Here is a 12,500-nt window from a genome sequence, read left to right as displayed (position 1 = left end):
ACCATCATTCTATTCCATTGTTCTATGCTGGACTAAGTTGGGCGCACTTTTTTTTAGTTTTTTTTAACGATATCCGTTTTTGTTAAACACGATTTGAATTACGATTTCCTTCGCATTTTCCTCCAGGGGTAAATACATCCTATAGAGAAAACCACAAGTGCTTGAAAGACAGAGGGATCAAAAGCCTAGTCAAGTTGTTGTAGTTAACTTGGGTTTGGGAGCAATATAAAAAAACCTTCAGAGAAGGGACAGTTGGGATGAGTTTACTAACACTCCTCAGGCTTTGTTTTACAGTTGTAATGAGTTTGGTGACAGGCCTTCATTGACACAGCAGAGGAGACATCGGGCTGCATATAGAAATTAATGTGTAATGAATGTGAATATAGACATACATGTGTAATATGTTGTTCAGCCCTTTTAATGGGAGGAATTTGGAAAAAACTGGCCCTGTGACCAGCACCCCTCATGTAGAATGTGTACGCCTAGGCCTACAGATATGTGTGGGGGAAAAGGCATAGCCTACCCTCTAAGACCCTTTTTGTCTATGCGTTAACAATTTCACAGTGCTCTTAAATTCTTATCTCTGCTCCGATTTTGTTTTATTATTGTTTTCATTACCTAGACCCCTGCATGAGGGACGAATGAAACTGTGTTGTAAACAGAAATTATTCACTGTGCTGCATTTTTTGACAATGACAATGTACTACACAAGTCATGGGTAAAATCTTATGTAGCCTTATTTCTCAAAATATAAATGGCTGAAATATAGGGCCAGGCCTACAGTTTCTCCATGCGCCAATGTCATACTGTAGTCATTGTTTGCCGTTTAGCATTTACGCTGCGAATACAACACCCCCCCCCCCCAAAACCCCCGCCCCCCCCCCCCCCCCAAAACCCGGCTGCCCCCATAGTTTTCCAACATTTCTGTGGGAAACACTGCCTAGGCTATCTTGCCATCCACCACGTGCAAATCAATTAGGCTAATAGTAGCCTACAAAGTGGGCATCTGGAAGGAAGATACCGTGTGCCATGCAATTTAAAATGATGGCCGCTTGGAACTGGAATGAGTTGCCTTTTAGTTTATTGGGAGGGAAACCGTGAACCCATCTCGGGTTCGCACCCACATCAGACGTTTGCCTATGAAAGTGTTTCAGTAGCAAAGTTGTAGCCTGCAGTAGCCTAAAGCAGACATCGGGATATCATAGGCCTACAAGGGATTGTTTTGTGTGGTTGTGCGTGTGAAAACAGCGCTCGGATCTCATGCGGCACTGGAGAGGGAAAGACGAGGTGTGTCTTTACGCAGCTATCAGCAAGTTTTGTGGTCCACAAAAACGTGAAAATCAATGTCGGCCAAAAGGCTTAAAAGTAGGCCTAGGCATCTAACTAAAATGTTGAAGTTGCACAGTGTATTCATTTATCATGCATCATTTCAGTAGGCTAAGCGAAGCCCAGTCGCAGTCCACACAGAAATGCACTTCACAGCATTTCATGGAACTTTACGCGCTGGCGCTGTCAGCTCGTCATTGCATAGCAACCATACAATCAACTTCGGAACTACTTTGCTTAGCGGAGCAGGTAAACAAAGTATGATTAAGGTAACTACTAAACATGAATTCGAACATTTATTCTGGTATTTTGTTGGCAATTGAACTATTGTATAAAAGCAATATGACCCTCGTGGTCGGGATGATGTGCACTGACATCCTCCCTGGTGTGATTGCCGACGGCACTCAGCCTTCGGCTTCATGCCTATGGCCGAACCACACCAGGGAGGATGTCAGTGCACATCATCCCTCCCACTCGGGTCATATTGCTTAAATAAAAACTTGATATATTGGAGGAATGCTAGTACATTAAACGATAATTGAGAATATCCCTGAGCTATATCTGAGCACCATGTAAAGAGTGTATGTGAGCGTATATATGGACAGAGAGAGAGAGAGAGAGAGAGAGAGAGAGAGAGAGAGAGAGAGAGAGAGAGAGAGAGAGAGAGAGAGAGAGAGAGAGAGAGAGAGAGAGAACACAAACAAACAAGGTCAAGGCTGGGCAGGATAATTTTTCTGTTCTTTAAACTAAACGAGATCTAGCCCCGGTTTGCTCTAATTGATTAAATCTTAACACCTTTTTGCCTCGAGGGCAGTACAGCGAGCGCTGAGCCCTTTCCAAGCCCTTTTACCAAAGCGCCGTCATACTTCACAGACGCAGACAGAAACTCCCTGGAAACCGCAATGTTACTTTATCAGCCATAATTCATTAACTGCAGACAGCAGAAGGCTAAAACAAACACACAGCGGGACTTGAAAAAGCATGGCGCCCATAAACGCTGCTCGCACAGCACTCACAGCTCAAGCATGGAAAGTTCTGGAAAGTCATCTAGAACATCAGGAATACAGAATTCAGTGTTGCATGGTAATAATAATAAAAAAATAAGTGGACCACAAGCCTTCACTCAAACGTGCGAGGACGCACGCGCGCACACACACAGGCGCCTTATACATTCCTTCAGAAGAAGCTGGACGGCTCCAAAACATTTCAGCGAAAGCTTCTTAATTTCTTATCTAGCCACCATGTTTGTAAGGAAAACACTCGTTTTCTGGGTGGACCTTGTTCTAGCTTCCAATCTGATCTGGGTTAAAGCTTTTCATTTTCCAACTCTTGCCTCTCTCTCCTCGCTCAATCCTTTTGACTTTCTTTTTCTTCACCTCCCCTCTGCCCTCTCTCTTTTTTTTAAAGCAAGCTTTATTTCTCGACACCTCATCCCGTAATTTCCCTGACTTCATCAGACGTGTCAATCAGTGGTGTGTGTGTGTGTGTGTGTGTGTGTGTGTGTGTGTGTGTGTGTGTGTGTGTGTGTGTGTGTGTGTGTGTGTGTGTGTGTGTGTGTGTGTGTGTGTGTGTGTGTGTGTGTGTGTGTGTGTGTGTGTGTGTGTGTTTGTGTGAAAGAGAGGCGTTATATGTGCTCGGTTCGGTCGGCAGGTCACTTGGCTATTTGGTTTGGCTGGTAGGTGCGGTGCTGCCTCCGGACTCAGGTACTGGAGCAAAGCGCCCAGTGCCCAGACGAGCGGCTGGCAGACCCTTCTATCAGCAGTAGCCATTTTGAAACGGGTAAGAAAAAGGCTACAGCAGCCTTACATTACACTAAATTACATTACATGACACTATATAACACATTACATTACATTATATTACATTAAGCTAGGATGGCGTAGGCTTAAACGGCAAACATTTAAGCCTACAATGCCTACATACTTATTGAATACATTTCTTAATTGTTATTGAAGGTCTACTTGTATCTATGCACCAGTGCTTGACACTAACTTTTTCGCTTACCAGCCATTTTGGCTAGTGGTTTTCCTGACTCACTAGCCATTGGGCCTTTTCACTAGCCATCATTTTCTTAACCATCATAGCAGCTTTAATGAATTATATAATAGGCTTTAGGCCCTAATAATGTAAAGTATGATAGTATAATTTAATATAATATAATATAATATAATATAATATAATATAATATAATATAATATAATATAATATAATATAATATAATATAATATAATACAGTATAATATAATATGCTATAGGGCCTAATAATTAGAATTGTTAGGCCTATTAACTGGTCCATGCATGCATGCTATGCAAAGAACAGATTTACTGATCTGAGGAATGGCATAGCCTATAGTAGGCTATATTTACCATGCAGAAACACCAAGCACAGTGTTGTGGAAGGGCACAAATGTAAGCTACACGAGAGCAGAATATTTTCTTCTTTAATCTGGAGGGACTTCTTCATATCATATAGGCCTATCTGTGGAGGTCGCCGTCCAAATTGATGCGCAAAGTAGATAGTGTAAAGTCATTGCCAAGTTCGCCTGTCCTCGGTCATGGATGTGGAATAACCTCTTCTGGAATATTTGCTTATAAAAGTATCCACTAGAAAGCACACACAGATGCGGGAACTACAGAAGGGGCTACGACTTCCTTTCATTCCGTTTCATAGTGAGTTGTTTAAAATACAAACGGGCGCAAGGCGAGACGGGCACCTGCGAAGGGACATGCAATGGGATGCTTTTGTGCAGTCTGGAAGGCTACTACTGTGCGTTTTTTGAGAACGGGTTGACAGTCGGGAACAACAGCACAAGAAACATGGAGGAATATTAAGGTATGAAGACATAGGCCTACAGGCAAATCAGAAAATAATTTAAACCAAACATTATTAATGCCGCATGTGTCCTTGTCTTATCACTGCGCTAATCAGTCTTGAGACTTTCACAAGAGCAAGACAGACTGACGTGTTTTCCTCTCGCTTTGGTCATTTTAATGTCCACTACTACTAAGTATTGTAATAATGACAGATCGCAAAACAGGTCAGTTGAGATGAACTTCGCTACTTTATTTTCACGTGAAGGTTTCCAGTGGCATTTCCAAACGCACGCTGATGTCCCGGTAGCTCGCTGTCACTTCTCTTCGCAAGACTAGCTCTATCAGATTCCTGGCTTGCGTGAGACACAGGTGACACGTGACACAGGTGCTTCATGGGTATTGTAGGCTCGTGAAATCGCATTGTATTGCTTTTGTAGCAAAGACGGTCCGAAGAAAAAAACTACAAAATGCGGTGCCTCATCATTCAGAATAGTAAGGGACCCGCCAGAATGGCTAGTGAACCTTCGGTATCTACTAGCCAACGCCGACTTTCACCCGCATTTGGCTACCTGGAGGGTGTTAGTGTTAAGCCCTGCTATGCACCAATTCCACCACATCCCACTAGTCTTTGTAGTATAGCGACAGCAAAGGTCTTTGGCTTCTTCCTCAGAGGAATAGAAAAAGATTTTCAATACGGTGAACCAAGGTAAAGTGTTGCATGTGTCACCAATGCAAAACAAAAAGTGTGATCAGATGTGGCCTCCTAAATGAGCATGACTTTCCCATTGAACAATCATTCTCCTAATCTCCTAGTCCGTAAAACGGGCATGGCTGTCCCAGGATTCTGACCCCAGAAGAAACTCATGGACTGTCTACTCCATATCTATCGTCTGGAGTAGGCCCTTCTACTTTATAGAAGTGTTAAAGCCACAGACATGCATAATAATAAGAGCAAGCATGTATAACATCAACAGACAGAGACACAGATACAGACACAAACAGGAATAGGACCTTCTTCCCTTCAGAACCGCCAACATAGGAGTAAGGATAAGGAAGTATAACACACACACACACACACACACACACACACACACACACACACACACACACACACACACACACACACACACACACACACACACACACACACACACACACACACACACACACACGCGCGCAGACACAGACACACACACACACACGTACACACACATGCACACACACACACACGAGGAATAGGCCCTTCTTCCCTTTCGAGAAGTGTTAAAGCCGCCGACATAGGAGCAAGGATGTATAACATGGGGGTCAGAGCAGGAGCCCTCGGGGGCAGGAAGCTCCGGCGTGCCTGTTAAACTACCTAGCATAGCAGGGTTTCATGACATGATGAGGCAGAGCAGCAGGTGCTAACTATCTACTACCGCTCTTCCTACAGATCTCTGTGGCCAGCGTCCAGGTGCGACGTCATGCCACTCGCTTGTACGCAGACGGTATGCCAAAGCTAGGACACAAATGCGCATGTTGTTATTATCAATGGGGAAAAAAAGGAAAAATGACAGATGCATAAGGAGGGAAAGAGACAGAGATAGAGAGGAAGGGAGGGAGAGAGAGAGAGAGAGAGAGAGAGAGAGAGAGAGAGAGAGAGAGAGAGAGAGAGAGAGAGAGAGAGAGAGAGAGAGAGAGAGAGAGAGAGAGAGAGAGAGAGAGAGAGAGAGAGAGAGAAAGCATGCTTTAAGTGCTGTCTGTCTCAAACACAAAAACCACAAACATACAAAGAACACAAATACATGCCCAAATTGACACGCGTATATTAACAACCAGACAAATTCAGAGACATAAACACTCACATACAGACACATACACACACACAAACACACACAGGTCACTCGCTTCACTCAGCGTGTCTAAGCTGGATGACCCCCGCCCCCCACCAACTCTTCTTGCACTCCCCGCCCCCCCACCACCTCAACTCCCACCCTCTGCCCTCAGATCATGTGAAAGGGTAAATAAACCCTCCATGTTGACAGACGAGGGGAGCACAGCGCAGTAGAGGGGAGCGGAGGGTAGGTGAGGCAAGGGGATGGAGACGGGGCTGGGGCTGGAGATGGGGATGGAGACGGGGCTGGGGTTGAGGCTGGAGAAGGGGGGGCCGCAGTTGTGACTTCTGTCCTGTCGAGCAGCAGCCATTAGGAGGGGTGGGTCTCTGGACCAATGCGGGTGGAATCCTCCAGCGTCATCTGGCTGTGTACTATATTTTGTCTGTGTGTGTGTGTGTGTGTGTGTGTGTGTGTGTGTGTGTGTGTGTGTGTGTGTGTGTGTGTGTGTGTGTGTGTGTGTGTGTGTGTGTGTGTGTGTGTGTGTGTGCACGTGCGTACATGTGTGAGTGTGTGCCTGTTTTTAATCCAAAGAACTTTTAACTTTAGGGCAGCAGGTATAAGAGCACCACAAATCTCTACATCAGGCCAAGAGGAGCTGTTTATGGCCATTGGATAGCGTGTGACACAGTGATGTGTCTACATCTGCGCGTGTGTGTGTGTGTGTGTGCGTGTGTGTGTGTGTGTGTGTGTGTGTGTGTGTGTGTGTGTGTGTGTGTAAGTGTGTGTGTGTGTGTGTGTGTGTGTGTGTGTGTGTGTGTGTGTGTGTGTGTGTGTGTGTGTGTGTGTGTGTACGGCCGCTTGCAAATGAAATATAATGATTGAGTGCAGAACCAACAGACACCAAGGGATTATAGAAAGCAGAAGGATAACAATTAAGAGAGAGAGAGAGAGAGAGAGAGAGAGAGAGAGAGAGAGAGAGAGAGAGAGAGAGAGAGAGAGAGAGTCCGACAGATAGAGAAAGAAAGAGAGAGAGAGAATAGGATTGTGTGTGTGTGTGTGTGTGTGTGTGTGTGTGTGTGTGTGTGTGTGTGTGTGTGTGTGTGTGTGTGTGTGTGTGTGTGTGTGTGTGTGTGTGTGTGTGTGAGAGAGCACCCATGGGATGGCCTTTGGGCTGGTACTTATTGAGAGGCCAGAGGGAACATCTGCTTTGGGTTACAGAGGCTGACAGAAGGCCAGCTCACAAAGCAGAGAAGACAGCAGAGCACAGCAGAGCAGACGACACACACACACACACACACACACACACACACACACACACACACACACACACACACACACACACACACACACACACACACACGCATACACGCATACACGCACGCACACACACGCACAAACGCACACGCACGCACACATACACACGCGCACATATACACACGCACGCACAGACACACAGTCACAAACACACACCCGTGCGTGCACGCAAACACATACAGTACATGCACGCGTACACACACAACAGGCATACACGCAGAAACACACATGCACACACGCACAAACGCGCACACACACTGAGGTGTATACTTGCGAAAAGGTGTGTATTCACTGTGCCATGCGTGCATGAAAACTGGCATGCACACACACACAAACACTCTCTTGTGCTCACAAATAGATAGCTCAAAAAATCACAAATTTGGTGTATGTGTGTGTGTGTGTGTGTGTGTGTGTGTGTGTGTGTGTGTGTGCTTGTGCGTGTGCACAACATGTACGTGTGCATGTGTGACCGTGTGTGTGTGTGTCTAGTGCACAGATACCGTACATTGCCTACAATCTATTCCCTTGCTGTGCTCATCCAATCTTGTGTATTTATACACGAGAGTTTCTACAAGCATGTTGTATATTTGACTTTGGTCATATTTACTGTACAGCTATGTAATTGCACATTTCTGTTGAATGTTGAGTGGCAAATGCCTGTATATGTGTTTGTATGTGTGTGTGTGTGTGCGTGTGCGTGTGCGTGGTTTATTGTCATTACTCAGCTTGTTTGAAAGTTTTGGCGATGGATGCATCAATACTTCACTGTACTTCAATTCCGCCTCTCTGGTCTATTTTTACATCCACCCTCCCTTCACACACACACACACACACACACACACACACACACACACACACTTCAGTGACTGATCACAGCGCACAGCCTTCTCATTTCGCCATGTGTGTTTTAGCTGCAACTCAATACGCCTCTCACACACACACACTAACACACACCCACACCCACACACACACACACACACTCCCTGTGGAACACTTGGGCACGGTGGGGTAAGCGATATGTCTGGCTATCTTAGATAGTGATGACCACAGAGATTTTAAAAAGTTTATCAAGGAGCCTGGAATGACACAGAGGGCTATTCAAAAAAAGGCAGTGAAAGTGCTTTCACTTTTATTCACATGGTGGGGGTTTGTCCAGGTCACCTGTGTTCTTTAACACAGAACCTTTGACGAACACATCACATCACATCACACATCTGTGTATGGAGTGTTTGCCAATATATGAGTTTTACTTTTTTCTTTTCTGTTCATAATGATTTTTTTGTTCTTTATTTGTGACAGGACAGTTGAGAGAGACAGGAAACGATTGGGGAGAAAGAAACAGGGAAGGAATGGCAAATCACTTGGGCCAGAATCGAACTAGGTCGCAGGCGTAGTAACCCTGTGCCCTACCGTTAGAGCCACGGTAAAGTCATATATGTTTTTCTCTCATGAATCCAATCAGTGTGCAATGTCATGCCCAAAAGTGCTGAGGTGCACAATATTCTGCCGGCTGATGTTGTGTAGTGCCTTTAATGTTGAGAAGGTAGAGGTGGAGGGGGAGGTGGAGGAGGAGAAGTAGAAGAAGGAGTAGAAGAAGGAGGGAGAGGTGGAAGAGAAGGGGGAGTAGGAGGAGGAGAAGGGAGAGGTGGAAGAGGTGGAGAAGGGAGAGGTAGAAGAGGAGAAGGGAGAGGTGGAAGAGGAGGAGGAGGGAGAGGTGGAGGAGAAGGGAGAGGTGGAGGAGAAGGAAGAGGTGGAGGAGGGAGAGGTGGAGGAGAAGGGGGAGAAGGCAGAGGTGGAGGAGAAGGAGGGATCTTGCTTGGGATGAAAAAGTGCTGCTGTGGTGTTTGTTTTGGTTGATGTGGAGAGCGCTCGAATGGCTGCGCTGTGCACTACACTGTACTAGCACAGCTACTCTCTCTCTCTCTCTCTCTCTCTCTCTCTCTCTCTCTCTCTCTCTCTCTCTCTCTCTCGCTCTCTCTCTCTCGCTCTCTCTCTCTCTCTCTCTCTCTCTCTCTCTCTCTCTCTCTCTCTCTCTCTTCCCGTCCCGTCTAGCTATTTGCCCGCCTCGCAGAAAAGCAATAAACCTGCTCCTCCAGCAAGCTAATCTGCATTTATTTTCACACAGAGGTACCTCAGAGTTACAAAGGCGTGTGTTATAAGAGCACAGCTGAACGTCTGAAATAGAGGAGAGGAGAGGAGAGGAGAGGAGAGGAGAGGAGAAGAGAGGAGAGGAGAAGAGAGAGAGAGAGAGAGAGAGAGAGAGAGAGAGAGAAGAGAAGAGAAGAGAAGAGAAGAGAAGAGAAGAGAAGAGAAGAGAAGAGAAGAGAAGAGAAGAAAAGAAAGAAAATGGGTAAAGGGAAGATGGTGGAAGAGAAGCATAGAGAAATTGTAAGAAGAGGTGCCAGGGAAGTTGAGATGGGGTCAGAAAGAGACCAGCAGAGAGAGCGTGACAACGATGAAAATTTAGGAAAGGTTCAGATCTGTTCTTTATCACATAGTGCATCAATAAGATAAGATTGGATACCAAATATGTAAAGTACTATGAACCAACTATTATAAATGACATAATATTTTGTAAAACTCCATAAAAAGAAACCAACAACAACAAAAATAGTAACAGTGACTAGCCAAGGCTAGTAGCGAGTAGTCGTTGGCAGTGGCAGTAGGCTTAGAAGAGCGATAGGCTGAGAAAAGATCTTCAAAGCAAGCCTACTAATAGAGCTCAACCATAAATCCAACGTGTCACTTCCCAATCCCCAGCGGCTAACAGCAATCCTCCACGGCTAGGAGTTGGTGATACGTTTAAGAGCTCAACCATAACAAAGGAGAGAAAATAAAGGAAGAAAGAATGTTTCATAATTTATTTATAACTGTCAAAAGCTAATCTACGATTAGGTTTGAAAACGCCAGACATACACACCAACAAACACGTGCATAAAGAAACTTAAGCCCCTTTTCCATGTGCAACCAGGCTGTGTAGTGTTGTGTGGTGTCTAGTTGAGTGGTGGTCTTCAATTACAAACCGTATTACCTGGAAGTACTGGTTGGAGCTACATTTTTGACATTGCCACGCAGCATTTGCTCACATAGGCTAGTTGACTAACGTAAGCCTGACTGATACCTAAATCGTAATACACGCTCTAAATAGTTTGAGCATCATCATATTTAGATACAATATTAACTTTTCACCTCAATTTCAATACCAAAGTAATAAAGTGTGAAACTAAAGATAATTTTAACATAGTTGATCAGGTGGCCACCATTTTTATTCATGGATTCGCCCTTGCGGGGGAGCTGGAGCACAGCATTCTAGGTAGTCTGCAGCAACTGTACCCACTCAGCTCGGTACAGCCAGGCAAAAAAGGACTGTTCATTACCTCCGCCAAGGAGGTTATGTGATCGTCTGAACTTGTATCTTCGTTGTATCTTGCGTGTGTTTTTGTCCACCAGAGGGCGGAGCTGCATGCGGTCTCTGAGCACTTTTCTAGTTTCTACAGACCCCTTTAGAGTTTGTAAACAGGTATGACATAATTTGGCTGCGTACACACTTGAACAGAGACTCGACAGGTGTTTTTTTCCGAAATAAGATAATGGATGCTCGCGCTAACCTCAGATAAGCAGTGGGCACCACGGACACGGGTATTCCTGGCGATGTCATCAGTCCAGTCAGTAGTTAATGTCTTGTAACAACAAACATCTCCAATGCTTCTGGAACAGCCTCTTCCCTCTCAAAATAGCATAACAAGTGTACTTTTCGGAATCTCTATTTTTTTTATCAACATACATGCTTCAGAACGGCAGTTTTTCTCTCTTTAGTGTCTGCACTGTCACCCAGTATTACATACAGACTCACCACTCCCGATTTTACCCATGCCTGCAGTTCTCCTAGTGGTCGCTGTCGAGATACGGCTCTGAGCGCAGCAGCCCGTTCTTTCTGAATGGAGTGTGCACTCCCCCTAGAGTGCAGTACCACCCAGAAAAGTCTCTCGTAATATCCTTACAATATCTCTGGTGTGTTTGAGTCAACGATGTGCATACATTCATGAGGACGTCGACTCTGAACAGGTCTATTTCTAGTTTTCTACTGGCTTCGGCGGTAGTCATGTGACCTACCTGGTAAGTTCCGATGCCGATGTGCTTGGGATCAATTTTCACCAGCTCTGCCAGCGGGTCCTGCACTCGCCTCCCAATGGACACTGTGAACATGAACGCGCACACACACACACACACACACACACACACACACACACACACACGCACACGCACACGCACACGCACACGCACACGCGCACACGCACACACATTAGGTTTTTTATTTTATTTTCTTTTTCTTTTTTAAAGAAAAGCCAGCTCTGTGTTTTTGAAGCTTCCTACACTTCTACACTTAGCACTAAGACAGGGTTAGTGAATGTATTGTATGTATGTAAACGTACCAGTATCATACCGGCGGTATGTCATTTTTACATCCCGAAATAGGAACCCATTCAACCCGTCCAATGATGAGCAACACAGATTAATATCTGAATTGCACAGGATAATAAAAAACATTCTCACAGAACCCACAGACACAGCTTGAATTATTATGAATTGAGTTTGACACCTCTTAATAACCTCAATAACAGTAATGACTTGAATACGGATGGGAGGAGAGAGAGAGAGAGGGAAAGAGAGAGAGAGAGAGAACGAGAGAACGAGAGAATGAGAGAGAGAGAGAAACACTGCATATTAGATGAGGTGGGGCAGTGGGGTTGCCTTCAGGCAAAAGCCGTCTGTCTCAACCAATAGAAATATATTTGTTAATTTATTATGCAAATCAACATTATTGTCCCGGGAACGTTGCTTTGTTCACCCGCATCTGGGTTCCCACAATTGATAACATACACACATACACACACGTTCATAAAAAAACACATGCATGCACACATATACACACACCAGTTGTTTACCAAAAAGTACACCCATCGGAACATTTATACAGCAAATAAATAGTTGCAACTCAACATTACTGAGTAACAAGGAAATGGATAGATTCATGATTAAGCATGAATGAAGGCGCACACAAATGCATACCCGATCACACACACGACCACGAACACACAGACACACAGACGCACAGACGCACGCACACACAAACTCATTATCCACAAAGTGCACCACCAGACTGTCGATAAAAGCCCTGTTAAATCAGCACGCTGCAAACCCAGTACCACAGAACACATCACTAGATAATAT

At 45.0% G+C, this 12,500-nt stretch overlaps 1 protein-coding gene across 1 annotated transcript in view; it reads right to left on the bottom strand.

Moving 5' to 3' along the window:
- The window catches only part of srbd1 (S1 RNA binding domain 1), a 128,129-nt gene that overhangs the window by 53,981 nt on the left and 61,648 nt on the right, over positions 1-12,500 (bottom strand). Inside the window, exon 16 of the mRNA XM_063191808.1 lies at positions 11,382-11,464. Within this exon, the coding sequence (XP_063047878.1) occupies positions 11,382-11,464 (83 nt within the window). The remainder of the gene's footprint in view (positions 1-11,381; positions 11,465-12,500) is intronic.

Source organism: Engraulis encrasicolus, chromosome 24 (genome assembly GCF_034702125.1).
Source record: "Engraulis encrasicolus isolate BLACKSEA-1 chromosome 24, IST_EnEncr_1.0, whole genome shotgun sequence".
NCBI lineage: Eukaryota > Metazoa > Chordata > Actinopteri > Clupeiformes > Engraulidae > Engraulis > Engraulis encrasicolus.
Note: the sequence above shows the minus strand (reverse complement) of the source record. Positions and strands in the feature narration are given on the sequence as shown.